At 41.2% G+C, this 16703-nt stretch overlaps 1 protein-coding gene across 1 annotated transcript in view; it reads left to right on the top strand.

Moving 5' to 3' along the window:
* Window positions 1-16703, top strand: part of LOC126401207 (glutamate receptor ionotropic, kainate 4-like) — a 432132-nt gene that overhangs the window by 247945 nt on the left and 167484 nt on the right. Inside the window, exons 4-5 of the mRNA XM_050062325.1 lie at window positions 7900-8064; window positions 13323-13420. Coding sequence (XP_049918282.1) covers window positions 7900-8064; window positions 13323-13420 — 263 coding nt within the window. The remainder of the gene's footprint in view (window positions 1-7899; window positions 8065-13322; window positions 13421-16703) is intronic.

The following is a 16703-nucleotide window of genomic DNA, read 5'->3' as shown; positions in this document are numbered from 1 at the left end:
CTTGGAAATTCCGACTTCCAAGCACAAATGTAATGCACCATAAGTAAGTGATAATGAACAGCATGCGGGTCACAATAATTTCAAAATAACTTTATTGTCCCACTTTTTGTGCCTTTGTCGTGTGCCTCTTAAGTGTTGAGGTCCCTGTGTTTTTGCTGTTATATACCAGCATCATGCTGCACTTGGTACACCCGACGAAGCCGACACACACGTTGTCACCGTCAACAACTCATGTGTGCAGCCAGGGGTCCATGTCATTGGTCCGACAGCCCATTGGTCCGACATCCCATTAGTCTGACGGTCTGCGGTGCTGAACGGCTCCCGGCGGGCGTATTTCTACCTTGATGGTGCGCCGCGACCGGCTCTGGGTCAGCTGGGAAAGGCTTGAGGTGGAGCAGGCTCACGGCTTATGGGTTTGTTACTTTCTTTTTCATTTTAACCCACACCATGATCTTTTCCTGACCCTAACCAAGTGGTTTTTGTGCTTAAACCTAACCAGACCTTAACCATAGGGCATCATGATGATTTCGGAACAACGGGACTTCGGAACAANGATGCACCAAGCAGCCATCTTGGATTTTGAAGTCAGGGATTGGTGAGGTTCCACTAACTTTCCGAGTCAGAAAATCGGACTTCAGGGGTGTTCTAGGGAACTAGAACTGGGAACTTGGAAATTCCGACTTCCAAGCACAAATGTAATGCACCATAAGTAAGTGATAATGAACAGCATGCGGGTCACAATAATTTCAAAATAACTGTATTGTCCCGCTTATTATGCAGCTTCTTAATAAAGAAGTTAATAATTTGACACAAAATGCTAATTTAAGAATAATTGTATTGCTTTTGCTAACTGTCTATGATCAGGACTGCATCCCAAGTAGAGCTTAGATCGCCCCTAACCAGACCTTAACCATAGGGCATCATGATGATTTCGGAACAACGGGACTTCGGAACAATGGGTTTAATATGGTCGGACCAATGGGCTGTCGGACCAATGGGCAGTTCCCGCGGCCAGTGGCGCCGTCAAAGGGGGGCCGCGGCCACCCCTCTCCAGGTGTGATAAGTAGTTGGTTCCATAGCCTAGGTCTAGTATGAGGAGCCTGACCCGTCCGAGCCCAAGGATAGAGGTGGGAAATTACAGCCCGACCCGGCCCACGGGTGGGCTCGGGCAGGGAATCTAAGCTCTAATCCCAAGCTATCAATAACAATCTGTTTTTGATAGCAACGGTCTGCTCTTTAGAAATAACAGACCACAGGATGCCATAATTAACCAATTAAAATGAATTTTGAATGAATGAATTTAACAAAGCCTTATAATAATCAAGTGTAATGCAAACTCACCTGACTAAGCAGCCATTTCAGCAGTCATATCAGATGTTCTCATGTGGCTAATACTAGCAAATATTAGTACTGTGCAACAACCTGGCCGACTGTGAACAGCTCCTGAACACCTCTGTTTGACTCCCATCTCGTTGTAATGCCTTCATCATTTAATATGAAGTGTTTTACCTTTGTGTAGCTTTTTTAATTTGATCCAACCAAACACTGGTTGTTTGAATCTGCTCAGACAAAATTGTCTCAGTGGAAACAAGCTGTAAACACAACACTGATATTATCGCTTTTTAAGTTGATATGGCAGATTAGTTAGCATGTATTTGGAGCCCACCTGACAAATTTAAGTCTCCCATTCATTCTCTGGTTTGCTTTCTAACAACCCCTGGGTTTGTCACTATGAGTGATTCAGTTCGTATGCAGTACATGTAGTCATTTGATCCATTATTAATATAAAGATATTGATTATACTTTAGCAGCTTAAGTCCCAAGGATGTAACACTGCTGTGTTTCGGTGTAAGACACGGCAATGGTGAAATCACATCAGAGGAGTCTGATATTTTTAGTCATGATCTTGACAAGAGATCATGGTGAAACCATAAATTTTAAACTTGCTGCTGTGTAGACATTAATCTCCATCTCTGGGTTTTCCTCGGGATTTGAAGTGTTGATCCTCGGACAGAGAGAAGTCCAGGGAGCTGAACGATGAATATTTATGAAGCTGGGCTTTATATTTAAGTTTTAAAAAATCTAAAACTTGTAAAGCCTTACGTGCCTGTACGTGATCGAGAGAGAGTCCATTAAGTGCATAAAGGAATTAATACGTCCTTTGTTCATGGCTTTTCCATCAGACAGAGATTGGAACAACCCCAGATGAACTGTCACCGCTACTCTCTGCCTCATAGCAAAGCATTTTAATTGGTTGTAGATATTGGCTCGCTGTGACTCCCTGTGATGATATCAGATGAGTGCATACGTCTCATCTTTAAAAGCTTGTGCTAGTTGTTGTTTAAACAACTGTGTGATCAGCAGGGAAAAGGTCACTTCAAACAGGTTCCAGCTCTGAACATCTCAGTCTGATATGATTAGGCTTGAAGTTACAACACTCAACCTGCAGTTCTTCTCCTTAATGGATAGTCTGCAGTACATTTACCTTTCAGCCACGTTGTACTTAATTGTATTTTTTGTGCCTTATTAATTTCACACTTTTCCGGGTAGGTTACTTTTATCTGCTGCCTCTGCTTTAGCTCTAAATGTAATCTATTTAACTTGAGAACCTTTGTGCTAACCCAGTATAATTGCATTAATTACAAAGCCTGCTGCTCATTTTATTGTGCTTTCCTATCTACCCTTGAGCTTAATCCTTTTGAGGTGTATTATAGTTTGTGTAAATGTTGGTTGTCCATGCAGTTGGTCTGAAACATAATTAAGTGGTTGATGTGAAAATTTGAAATGATTGGATTTCAATAATGGTCAGGCTCTTTGGAGAGCTTTGAAATACTACTGACATCTTGTAGCCGAGATGAGTGTTATTGATGTGTGGGGGTAGAGCTTCAAATCTTCTTGGAAAAAGTGAATTCATGGTCAGACCTAAAATAAGATATATAAGATGGGCCATTTATTCAGTAGCCTCCAGTTGAAAGCATACATGTCATTGCATTTCTTCCCTGTGTGAAAACTAGAGATGAAATATGAAAATTCCATATCATGAATACAATGACCAGCATTATCTCGGCTATCAGTATTATCACAGTATTGTTAGAGTGCGCCAATACTCAGGCCAGCCGTTAGGAAATATGGGCAGGGGGCCCCTCATCCACACCCATCGGGGCAAAATGTTATTCTTCCTGAAAATATATCTTACTATATAATGATGAAAACTCTGTCTGTCTGTCTGTCTGTCTGTCTGTCTGTCTGTCTGTCTGTCTGTGGGTGTGGGTGTGTCTGTTCCATGTTTTTGTCCTCGCTGACTTGGTCAATCCATGTGAAATTTGGCACAGTGGTAGAGGGTCATAGGAGGATAGCCTGGAAATCCAGACCCAAATCTAGAAAGAATTAGGGTCTGGCTATCAGTAATGCAAATGGCCCAACTCGAGGGGCGGCACCAAGCATGCATTTGTAAATATCACTGCACGCAATTGGATAACACTACGACCAATCAGAACAATACACGGGGTGACGTAAACGCTTAGCTACCAGCGGAGCTAACTGGTAGATTAGACTCTTGCCGTATCCGGTCGGCAAAACAGCAAAAACGTCCTTCTTGCAAAGGAAAGATTCGAGCGCCGTCTTCTGTTCCTCTTTTAGAGAAAAAGCCAAGTCTAACTCGTTCATTGTAGCGGCCAAAGCCGTTTCAAACAACTGGTGTTCATCCGTAGCCATCTTGCAGTGTTTACTGACTGATTCCGGACTTCGTCGTCGCAGCGCTGTCGTCATCTGTTTAGCTCACCTCTGGCCTGCCTACGTCAGAAACACCAATGTGATTGGTGCAGCTCGGCTCCAACGGCATGGGTAAGGAGCATCATTACTGATTGCCAGAGTGACTCGCTGAGCAAATTCAAATTGTGCTCTCGCGAGAACTCTGGATTTCCAGGGTCATGGGAGGATACGAATGAAGCAATATTAGGCTACATCAATTGGCCAAAGGGGGTGCTATAGCAACCGATTGAAATTGCAAACTTTGAATGGGCATATCTCATGCCCTGTATGTCGTAGAGACATGAAACTTTGCATAGAGATGCCTCTCCTCATGAGGAACAAATTTGCCTCAAGAACCCATAACTTCCGGTTATATATTGCTCGGTGAACATGATCTAGGGACCAATATCTAAAGTTCCCTCTTGGCAAAAGTTGGAAAACTTACTAAAACTGAGCTTCTATAAGGCAATGACTTCAACTGTCTGCCTTTCAGCGTGCTATCTCAACTACTAATGTACAGTTTTAGCCTACTAACTATCCCACTATTGGCAATGGTACTACTGTACTTTCAATAAAGCAATCGTACTATGAAATTCACAAAAACTCTGTCTGAATACATTGCTCTTCTTAATGGGTTCAGTTGACTATTTAATCTGCAATTTCCTATGACCTGTATCCCAAACACACACCATGTGAAACTGTATGAGGGCAACTGTGCACTCAATGGGTATGGACTAGTTCCAATTATTGATACTTTCCACATGTATTTTGTGTCTATTCTGTGACAACACGTCACTAAGCTTGTCCAATCATATTCTTACCACCTCAGAAACCTCGCTAAGATAAGATCCATTTGAACTATTAGAGAAACAAAAACTGTTGTACATGCTTTTATCTCTTCACATCTTTAGTATTGCAACAGCCTTTATTCCTGTCCTAATCAAAAACCTTCCAACGACTTCAGATTGTGCAGAACTCAGCCGCAAGAAGCACGACCACATCACATCAGTTTAAGCCTCTTTATAGGCTCCGTGTTTGCTTTAGGTTTGACTTTAAAATCTTATTGATTACTTTTAAGGCTCTTCGTGGCCTGGCTCCAGATTACATTTCTTGTTCCAGAGTCCAGGCTGAAGACCAAAGGGCCCTGAGGCTCTGGAACAACCTGCCCGTGGATACAAGGCTGTCTGAGGCACTGGCTTCATTTAAGTCTCTCCTAAAAACAAAATTCTTATTAGAAACATCCTGATTTTATCTTAGCTGTCTGTCTGTTTTATTGCTATCTTATTGATCCCATTTATTATCTTGATTTTAGTTTTGGCCTTCCTTATTTTATCTTTTACTTAGGTCATTATTAAGACCGTATTTTCTTATTTTGAAAAGCAGAGGAAGTCACATGAGTCTTGGGATGAAAAAATGTCCTCCACTGAATGATTCCAGAAAAGTAAAATCAAACGTTGATTGAAGAAATTACTGCAAGGCATTAAATTAAATCATAAAATCTAATCATGAGTGAGCATATCATTTTTTTCTTAATTTATTCATTTAGTCTTGAGGGCTAATACTGGACAAAGTGTGTGCAGAACTAAAATGGTGTAAAGCTTAAATGGCTTTTAACTCTTAGTTTTACAGTCACACAGTACAGGGACCCCAGTATGCAGAAATATTTGAATACACTATTTTGGAAAAAAAAAAGGCAATATTCCAATTTTCCTCACCAAAATTTATGGAAGTCATCTGGAGAGGGATCCCAAGACTGCATTGTAGGTGGGTGATAAGTAGTGTCGTAAGCCACCCCCTCTTGTGACCTTAACGACTCTGAAACTAAGAGCTCACATGTGACCCCTACGACTCTGCAAGGGTCCCCACCCACACAGGGTTTAAAGCTTCTTGGATGAGAGGGGAAACGTCTTCAAGAAACCCAAGCAAGTCCAGTTGCCTACGATATTAGCACTTACGATTACCATGACCTGGATAACTGAGAATCTACACGATTGACACGACACGACAGTCATTTAAGTTTTGAGCAGCACGTCGCAAAGCTCGTGCAATCGTGTTTTTATCGTCGTCCATTTGAACTTTTAAAGACACAGAGACAATTTTACAGGCCTTCTTCTCTTCACACCTGGATCACTCCAGCAGCCTCTTTTCTTGCCTGAATCAAAAATCTATAAATCTACCCCAGACTGTACAGAATTCAGCTGCTGGGCTTTTAACCAGAATCAAGAGACATGATCACATCACTCCAGTTTTAACCTCTTTACACTGGCTCCCAGTATGTTTTGGAATAGATTTTAAGATTTTACTGATTTATTTAAGGTTCTTCATGGTCTCTCTCCCAGCTATGTCTCTGACCTTGTAGTGCTGTACATGCCAGGACGTACTTTGAGGTCCTTGGGCAGAGGTCTTTTGTCTGTCCCAGAGGCACGGCTGAAAACTGAAGGGGATAGAGTGTTTGCTGTCAGGGCCTCAAGGCTCTGGAACAGACTGCCCGAGGACATCGGGTCTCTTTTAAGTCCCTTCTTAAAACATACTTTATTGTAGAGCCCTTCCTGGTTTTACTTGAGTTTTTAAGGTCATTTAATCTGTCTTTTATTTCCTCAGTTATTATATATCAAAGTGTTTTTATCAGTTTTTGGTTGTAAAGCACTTTGTGACTCTAGTTTGAAAAGCGCTTATTACTGTTATTAAATCAAATGTGCCTTAACATTATAAAGCCTGTCTTTGCAATGCTTGCTCGAGTGTCTGTGTCACTGTGGCCGAGGACGAGGGACTGGTAGCGTCACTGTGCACGCCAACTCTGTAAACAAAGAGCTAACAAAACAAACCCAAGTTGTATGCTGTGCCAGCGTCTGGGAGACTGTTGCAAACTTTGATCGATGCTGGACAGTGTTTAATGTGAGTTTTTCCACAGAGTGGTAATCAGACAGTTTTAATGATAATTCAGATTTGAAACGGTAATACTAACTGTCTGTAATTTGCCACAGATTATCATGAAACCTGTGACCATTTCAACCTTAATGAGAACACAGTGGGTAGATTATGTTGCTCAGGATGACAATTTGACATCTGTGCTGTTTAAAGTCACAGAATACATTTCGGATAAAAAGAAAAACCTCTCCTCCTTTTTCGGAGTATCTTTTATTATTGCCACAGTCTCTGCGGGGAAAGCATATGAATATACCACTTAGTTATTATGTAGTATGGAATGATTCAAATCCTTTTCAATCTCTACAGTCTTACTGTGGTGGAATTACATTATTTTTCCTGCATAAGAATGAGAAGAGTGCATTATCTACATCCAGTCCCTTTATAATTGGCTTTGCTAAGCCTACACAAGACAGGCATCCGTTTTTCTGATAATTATACTACAATACAACAAATACATTACTGCGTACAGAATGTGTATGAGTCATGTTTGAGAATAACGTGCTGTCTCATCCTTCTCCAAGGCTTCTGTGGCAAACTGATTTAATTTTATAGTAGACTTACACAGTGTAGCATCTGTAAAGCTGCTGCAGTGACTGGAGTCTTAAGTCTCTACAGGGCCCCTCTGAAAGCTAAACAGCAGACAGATGTTTTGAATGCTTCTGCTGCAGTACACAGTTTATTATGGATGTATTTTTCTGCTGCGGTCTTGAAAATAACAGTATGTTATGAATTTATATTGTTGAGATGTTCTTAACAATTTGAAGCTTTCAAGCTCTCAAGCTTTTACCATACAGATCAGATATTTACATTAAACAGCACTCACCCTTTTAGAATAAAAGAAATTTCTCACACACTAAAAGCTGCTCCCAAAGTGTATGGATTTGTTACCAACAATACCTGCCATAGTAGGCACTCTAGATTAATGGAGAGGAGTCAGCACAAAATGTCACCTAAGTATTAGTGCTAATAAATCCATACACCTTGGGAGCAGCTTTCAGTGGATTGAACTTTTATTGGAGATCCAAAAGAGGGAAAAAAGAGGCTTTAAATGCATGACCTGTCTTCACAGTGTCTTGGATTGAATGATCATTGGCCACATGGGCCGCCCTGGCTCTCATTAATGTGGACAAAACAGCAGTTACCAGTGTGAATGATTATTTTGTACTTGTTTTTTCTCTTACCCTCACAACCCATTGCTCTTTTCCCTTCCCTCCCTCACAGCTGCCATCCTTGATGACCCTATGGAGTGCAGCAGAGGAGAGCGTTTGGCCATCACGCTGGCCAAAGACAGCATCAACAGGAGCAGTAACCGTTCCACCACTGGCAAGCTGGAGGTGGACATCTTTGAACTGCTACGAGACAGTGAATATGAGATGGGGGAGACAAGTAAGTAACACAGGGAAGAAGTGCCAGTAAATTGGTGTGGAAAAGACAGTGTTGATGTGTGCATTTGTTCATGTGGGTCTGTTGGTCGATATATGTGTACGTGTCGAGTGAGTCAGAGGAGGAAAAGATGGAAAAAGCGTCTCTCTTTTTGGAATCAGCAAGCCTGTCATTTCAATTCACCCTACTGTCTTCTTTTCACTCCATCCCTCACACTCTTCCCCAAAGTACACAGAGATAAGTCTGCCTGGTTTAACAATATTTTGGTCAAACAGAGGCAAACAAATTATTGAAAATAGATGACAGACTGGCGTGGTGCAGGAACGCAAAATGAGCTGTCATATTTTGATAGCTGCACAGCAACAAATGCCGTGCTTATATTTGTTTACTGGGTTGTATTTTGTTATCCTATATATTGGCTAACTTTCACTCTGCTTTGGCAGGGTGGATCGAAACAAGTGTAATAATTTAATCTATGTCAAAATAGTAATGACCTCCAACAGAAAGGCTTATAGACTTTTTTAAATGAGCCATTAAAGAAAGACTTCACCCCTCAAATGGGCATTTCTATATCAATGAATCACCCTGTGCTATGCTGAAAATCCAGAATCTGAAAAATACTCTTGATGAGTCCAAGTCATAGAGTTCCGCTTTTAGCAACAGAAAACTATATCAAAACATCTGTTGACAGGCTCTCACACAACTCATGCAGCATAATCCAAGTCTGTCATATGCTCAGTACTTCCCAAACAGACAGCCCCTTCCAACAGGGAACTGAACTAAACGTGAAACTTAAATCTGTGCTCTCTTCCAAGCCAGACTCCATGGACAAAAACAGTAATTATTTCTTACTAAACACAGGAGCAGCTGGTCTACCATTGTCTTGTTTGGTAGTTTGTTTCTATTATTGTGTCACTTAAGTGAATCCAAAGTAATCCTTTAAAACACCAAAGTCACACAATAACACACATGGACTTACTGAATAAGGCAGCGGTAGACCATCAGCTCCCATGTTCAGCGAGGTAAAATTGCTGTTTTTGTCAGTGGAGTCTGGCTTTGAAGAGAGTGTAAACTAAGGCCATGTCCACACAGAGACGAGATTACGTGTACCCTCAAAAGTTTTTTATCATATAGACCTTTCGTAAACATGGAACCAACGTTTTAGGAGCCCAAATACGCCAACTTTTGAAACCGGGTCCCAGAGTGAAAAAAATCTGAAGACGCCACCTTTGCGTTTCTGAAACGATGATGCCATAACCCCACCTCTCCCTTAACCCACATGTGCTAGTCAACATTCTCCTGCAGTTTTGTAGTTTTGTAATCAAGTGTGACCCTAAGTAGCAGCTCTACCTTGTCGTCAGTCCATACAAAGTGGGCTCCTCTGGCATTAGTATTTTCCGCCATCTTCTTCTTCGTGTTTGTTTACATCGCATGAGTTTTATGCGCATGCTCCATATTCTCTGTTTTTGGTGTACTTTGTGGCAGCATTGCAGTGCCACTTACAGGCCTTGCATATGTACTACAGTGTATTCAGTGGCTTCATGTTCACGTACACATATCTTGAGATGATTCTGTGTTTTTGGAAAACTTTTAAAAAACGAAATCGGTTCCATCTTCATGTGGATATGGCCTAAGGATGCTTTCAGACCTAGAGTTCACTTGCTTTGGTCTGAATCAGGGACTAATTTTGATACAAAGTTGCATAATTGCCTAGAGTTGGTTCATGTTCTCACCGAGCATTTACAAGCGGACCAGATAAAATGTCTTGCGTGAGAAAGCTGCTCTTGATTGGTCAGTCCAATCAAAATCAAATCAATCAAAAAATCCAGGAAATAAACAAAACGTTGAAGAAGAGTACACTTGCAGGATAAATGTGACACTTTCTAATGTCACAATGGAGGGACAACTACGCAGGTTGATTTTAGCGCTGGTCATCGTGGACTATATTGCTGTCATTGTTCATTTTAGTCAAACCATACAGTTTGAAAACGAGGCGCGGCTCCAACTAGAAAACAATGTTTTGATGCATTAGATGTGCTGAATGTGCATATTAAGGCAGTACAGGAGGAGGTGCACATTAATAATCCTCCAGGACTGTTATATGCTCATGTTTAACCCAAACAATGTGTCATGTGACTGCAGTTGGTTCAGATCGAGGTCTGAACACGTTCTCACCACAAACGAACCGCACCAGAGTTCAGTTGTAACCTGACTGAGACCACCTCTTCAAGAAGGTCTCGGTCTGGTTGTTGCTGTGGTCACACCTGCCCAAACGAACCACACTTAGTGGTCAAACGAACTTGAGCTTGATTGAACCAAACCAAACAGGGCAGGTGTGAAAGCACTCTAAGTTTTACTTTTAGTCAGTTGCCTGTTGGAAAACGCTGTCTGTTTGGGAAGTACTGAGCATATAACTGGATAAATGAGACTTGGATTATATTGCACAAGTTGTTTGAGAGTTTGCGAACAGATTTTTTAAAATAGCTCTGCTCTTGTTAAATGTGGCTCCCTATGACTTCAGTTCATCAAGAATTTTCTCTGTTTTGGGATGCTTCATTTACCGGAGGCATGCGAGAAAGAACTGAAAGATAGCTGAGAAGTTTTCTTCATAATTCAACATATATCAGCATGAGGAACTGATATACAAATGGTCATTTGGGGGTGAAGTATTCCTTTAAGAGATTCTCTCACAGATGTGACAAATGCATCATGGAGGGTGACTCAATAAGCATAAGCTAGAGTACCGATTTGTCATCAGCTGTATCAGTGCTTCCTCCTCACAGCTACCCAGAGCATCGGTGTACAGTGTGGTGACTTGTTGTCGCACACATCAGTGTTTATTGGTTAGATTTTTTTAATTTTTAATGAAAGCTATCCAAAATCAATACAGCACAGTTTGTGTCTGCAGAAAACAACCAATATAAACAGCTATGACAAGAAGTGTGCGGATTGATTTTCAATACAACACATTCCCACTTACACAAACCCAAGAGCTTCAGTGGTGCCGCTTAATCCATGGAAACACCGCTTCACTTACCACAACAACAAGAAACTGTATTACTTTCTCTGCCTGGTTTACTACAAACCCCTCCTAAATGTGGTTTCTCCTGTGTGTTTTTAAATGTGTGTGTGCGTGTGCATGTTTCTTCCTCTGCGTGTGTGTAAAGCAGCTTGTGTTGGCGTGTGCACGCTGGATTGTGTGTATGTTGTGCAAATGTTTTATGTGTGAATGTGTGTGTGTAATTAGAGGCAGGAATTGGATTAGGGACGGATCAGTGGCCGCAGTTAGATGGAAATATCACAAGGGCCGCTACCTGCCCAGAAAATTCCCACCCCCACCTCTCAAGCACCGACTCCTGCTTGTGCAGTGTACAGCTTCTAAATGGATGACTCCCTGGCTGCTTTTACAGGCAGGAAACTCAACGTGACAAGACTTCTTTAACTGTTACATATTGCATATAAAGCCACATAACACAGGGATGTTTGCTTTAGTGCTGCCGTGTGTGCACCTGGAGTCACTCAGAATGTTTTAACCCATGAAATCTTATACCATAAGATGTGAAAGGAACTTGGAAGCACCACGACCTGTAGCTAGAAATGTATAGCTGTTGTCTCTCAGTTTGTGTGTGCACATCCATGTTCTGTGGCTGTCTTTTAGTATTTCTGGTTTTGCTGTATCTTTTTTTTTTTTGTCTTTTCATATGTTCATCCTCTTGTAACCAGCACATGTGTCAAGCATTTCCCAAGTCAATCTCATTACAGCCCTCTTATCATTCAAAGGTTCCAATTGCTTGTATTGATCAGTGAAAATCAATATCAAGCATAGAGAATGGACTTCATCTGACCTACTGACCCCCTGACCATAGTTTGACCGCTGTGAGAGGCACAGTACCATTCTGGCAACTCACAGCGCTAATAGACACCTTGACACTGACATCAATATGTGGAGGGAGTGACGAATAAACTGCGGCGAGGAGGTTTTGACACAGACTTTTCATGCACATTCTCAGTCTCTCACACGTATACACACAATGCAAGCGGCTGCAGAGATGGAGCAAATCAAAGTGTCACGGGGCCAGCAGCGCGTTGGCTGGCAGTCAAATCATTCAGCTTTATAATTTGGTGAAGCCATGCAGACAGGTGCGAACGTGTGTGTGTGTGTGCATGTACTGTAAATGTGTCCATGTATGTGTATGTGGGTGTTTGTGTAATGTGTCAGTGTGTTCATGTCTTACAGACCCCATGGGTGACTAAGGGATTACTTATTAATCATTCGATTCACTGCCTCTGGATTCACAGCACAGGCTCAAAAAACGGTCCTCCCCCCTCCTCTTTCACACACTCAGCTGGTTAATGCTCTGCTTTTGCCCCAATAACTGACACCAAATTATCATCGCACACACTCACTCTGTGCACACATGCTCACACATGAACAGTACATAGTGTCTGCACTCGTGTCTGCCTCACATCATTGACTGTGGCGGTTTAATTAGAAACCGGGGATTATAAACTCACAAGAAATGGCATTCTGTTTTCCAGTATGGGGAGATTAAGGCATATGGCCCGTGTACATCAGAGAAAAGTAAAATTCACATTCGCTGAAAGATATGTTTTTCGTCCCTAAAGGTAAAGCCTTTAAATCAGTCCTTGTAAATGTGGAATGTGGAAAACAAGATGAGATGTGTGTGTCACTTTTGGGGATATTGTAGCATTCATGTGTAAATGTTCAAATACCAGATTTTATGTTTTAAGCCTCCAGATATTGCTGCCTGTCACTATTTCTGTCTCTCTGCCTCCCTCACTGTCTGTCACTCTGTTTATCTGTCTGTGTCTCTTCCCATTTCTATATCTTTCTGTCTCCTTATGCGAAAGTCAGTTATATGAATATCATTTTTTTTTCTCGCAGGCTATTAAACTCTCATAGGCAGGGTCTATAGGATTTCTCAGTATGTGTATCACGTCTGGCATATTAAACATGGACAAATGCATTTGGCCTTGCGCTGGTTTCATTAACACATGTAGGTTCAGGTTCCCTCGAGACGGAAGAAGCGCTGGCTCAGGCTGCTATCTCTTTAGAGGTTGAGATAGTCAGCATGTGCGCATCTGGCTGAAGTGGGCCTTTTTTAAATGACTCAGATTCTTTAAGAAAGCCTTTACGTTACTTTCCTTGAAAGCACTGACTGACTTTTTCTCCCTCGCTGTCTCCGTTTCCTTCTCTTTCCTCATTTTCCCCTCCACCCGCTCTCTCTGTTTTCTCTCAGTGTGCCAGATCATGTCGAAAGGGGTGGTGGCAGTCCTCGGTCCCTCTGCCAGTCCAGCCTCCAACTCCATCATCAGCAATATCTGTGGAGAGAAGGAGGTGAGTTTATGCACCCAGCTGGCCTGCAGCCGCGGGGCCATGTTAGGCAGTATGTTCACAGTACAACCAGAAATACAGAGTTTGGAACAATGATGCTCATTAGCGGCTGTGTGTTTTTTTTTGTAGGAGATTGAGGGGGAATGAAATCCAACTTGTTAGTGAAAATGATGAAATACCTCAACAGAGTCATAACTCTCCATTCCAGTCCAACTCCAATCAAAGCACCGCTGGACATTTTATTTCCTCCATTCCCCCTCATTAGCTTGGAGCAGTTTGGTCTGCTGAGACTTGCCAGCCAGTGTTTTGAGTTTTTTTTATAGAAACAAATACAAATAAAAAAAAATACAAGTTTTGCTTATCTGATGAGATCATGTGAGTTGACAACAGCCATCTTCTGCTGTCCTCTTTGCCCCATCTTGTAGATCATTTAACGGATGATAGTATATAGATGTTATTTTGAGAAAACCAGTCAACAGACATATTTTCTCATCTCAACAGTGAAGAAAAACATGTTTTCCCACAATCCAAATATGACTGACTGGATTTGGCTTCAGAGCCTGACTGCATGCAAACAGATCTCAGTTGGATGCTAATTGGCTTGTCTGAACTCTGACACGGTGTGTTTTACTGTCTGATGTCAAAAAACAGAGTGCCTTTGGATTATACAAAACCATACACTACATCAAAATCAATTATAACTCAGAAAAAGGTCGATCTGTGATGGTTTGACTGCCATGCTTTGGTATTTTTCCTTAATTTGATACACTTTGTTCTACATGATTTGTAAAAAAAAAAAAAAAACAAAAAACTATGTAGCAATCAATACTGATAGCATCGATATTATCTGTGTACTAAGTCCTCAGATTTTAAAAAACTACATGTCAGCTTTCTTTCAGTTCATCAATCATTCAGTTTTCACTAGTGTGTTCTGGTATGCTCCCAGCCATAATTGGATTGGGTCTGCAGAGAAGCCGCCTTCTTAACTGCATGAATTTGTTCAGCATGACGATTAGAAGACATCCCATTACCATCCCAGTCTCTATAATGTCCTCTGGTACAGTACAGCCCGTCTTTGTAATGAGACATCAGTCTGTTGTAGTGGTAGACAGATCAGGACTCCCTGCTGGGAAGAGTCTCTGGTGGCACTGACTTGCAGGGCTGACTGCTTTGAAACACTGACTGTGATAATACCACTGTATGAATATTAAAGACCCCATAAAGTGAAAAACTGCATTTCTGAGTTGTTAAGTGATACATACTGTATCTTGATAAAATACTCTGAGGAGTTCATACTGGCCCTGAAGATTCAGTCTCCCAACACTGGCTCAGATTTTATCTTTACTTACCTTTTTTATTGCCGAAGTGTGAATGGGAAGGTCAACCATTTGGATGACCAGAGTACATCTTGCTGGAAAGATGGTCCTTTTATTAAAGAGACACAAATACATTTGAAATTGGAGCTATATCACCAGAGACAGCAGAGAAAAGGGGCTGCTACATTCACTTTTGCTCAAGAGATAGAGAGCCTACAACTACCAGAATGCACTGCACTGCACAGATAAACACTCTTGCTGGTGGGCGACATAATGTGAGCCTGTCTGTTTTGACACAGGAAACAATATGGCAGCCAGCTGGCAACACATGATCTCATCATGGAGACATTTCAGTCAGGTGGGGCTGGTCACAGTACAGAATCTGCCCTTCTTAAAGTGTCAAATGACCTACTGCTTACTTAAGTTAGTGGTAAATGTGCCATGTTAATCCTGTTAGACCTCAGTGCGGCCTTTGACACTGTATTTTATTAAACCATCTTAAAGAACTAGTTGGCATCCAGAGCACTGCCCTCAAGTGGTTTGCCTCCGATTTATCTGTCAAGATTGGTGGCCCTCCTCTTCTGCTTGCATCACTTGCGGTGTACCTCAAGGTTCTATCTTAGGGCCCGTTTTATTTGCACTGTACGTGCTTTCATTAGGCTCCATTTTCCACCAGCAAAATGTCTCCTTTCACTGTTATACCGACGACATACAAATTTAGGCTACCTTCTATTAAACCAAGGGGATTCCAGCTCCATCACATTCATCCTTAACTGCCTTCAGGATATGAAATCCTGGATGGCAAAAACTGTCTTAAGTTAAATGATAACAAAACAGAAGTTATTGTTTTGTACAGCATTTTGGTCAACTGCAGTTGTTTTCAATACAGTGTGACCACACATAACTTGACGGCTTCGTAGAAACATTTGCACCAACCATCTGATTTGCCAGCTGGGCTTCTGTCTTCTTCTGCTCTGTATTTAAAATACTACATCTGTATCATTCATGGCAACCATCTCGCAACTGCACTACTTGGTTTTAGTTCAAAATATAGATTGCAGTTTTTTTCAGGGATACGGCAGTTGGCACAATTAGTTCTGTGCTGAAAGCTGCACTCCATTGTCAAGGACAACTATGCAACTCAGTTCCTGTACTTATTCTTCTACTCTAATCCATGTTTTATTAAGCACTGCATTCAGACTATTTTGATAGTATTATTAAGATTTTAACAATAGCAGCTGTGTAACCTTCGGGTCATTTTTCTATAATTCCCTTCTATCAGAATCTAGCTATGGATTGATGGGAATACATTAAAAAAAATGAAGGTCAAAATTATGCAAAGTATGCAGTAAGTTTTGCAACTAAGAAAATAACCTTTATTGAAAATATAATTATGTAAGTATGATTAGCAAAATGACCTTAATGTATCAAAAAATACATCTTATTATCCATAATGCAAAAAATTGGCTCCTGTGAGTGCAACATACTCATATATAACACATTACTGGATTAGTCATGTATATTCTAGCTGGCCAAATACTGTTTGAATGGAATACTAATGTAAAGTAAGAATACCTTAAATTTGTGCTTAAGTACAGTTCTTGAGGAAGCACTAGTTGATTTGGGAAAAAAAAAACTCTTCGCAAAATTGTGTTTATAAGAAAACCATATCTGCACTGACCTTCAAGTCTGTTGCACTTGTGACCATCCTCAGCTTTGTAACATCATTGCTCTTTCGTACATTGTGAAGTGATGTATTTCAGAGGAGCAGGACAGAAGGCTGCTGCTTGACAGTACTGAGCATATAATTCAGTCCATATGTAGGTCATCTTTGCAGGTTCTGTGAAAAGTGTATGAGATTGTAAAATGGTTTGAAGTGTTTCTCCTCTGACATGGTTCAGTTGGAAACGCATAGTTTGATGTACTGTGACATGTTTCTCACCTCGCAGTAACATCAAGAAAAACTTGAG

Source organism: Epinephelus moara, chromosome 2 (assembly GCF_006386435.1).
Source record: "Epinephelus moara isolate mb chromosome 2, YSFRI_EMoa_1.0, whole genome shotgun sequence".
Taxonomy (NCBI): Eukaryota; Metazoa; Chordata; class Actinopteri; order Perciformes; family Serranidae; genus Epinephelus; species Epinephelus moara.
This window is presented reverse-complemented; position numbering and strand designations above follow the sequence as displayed.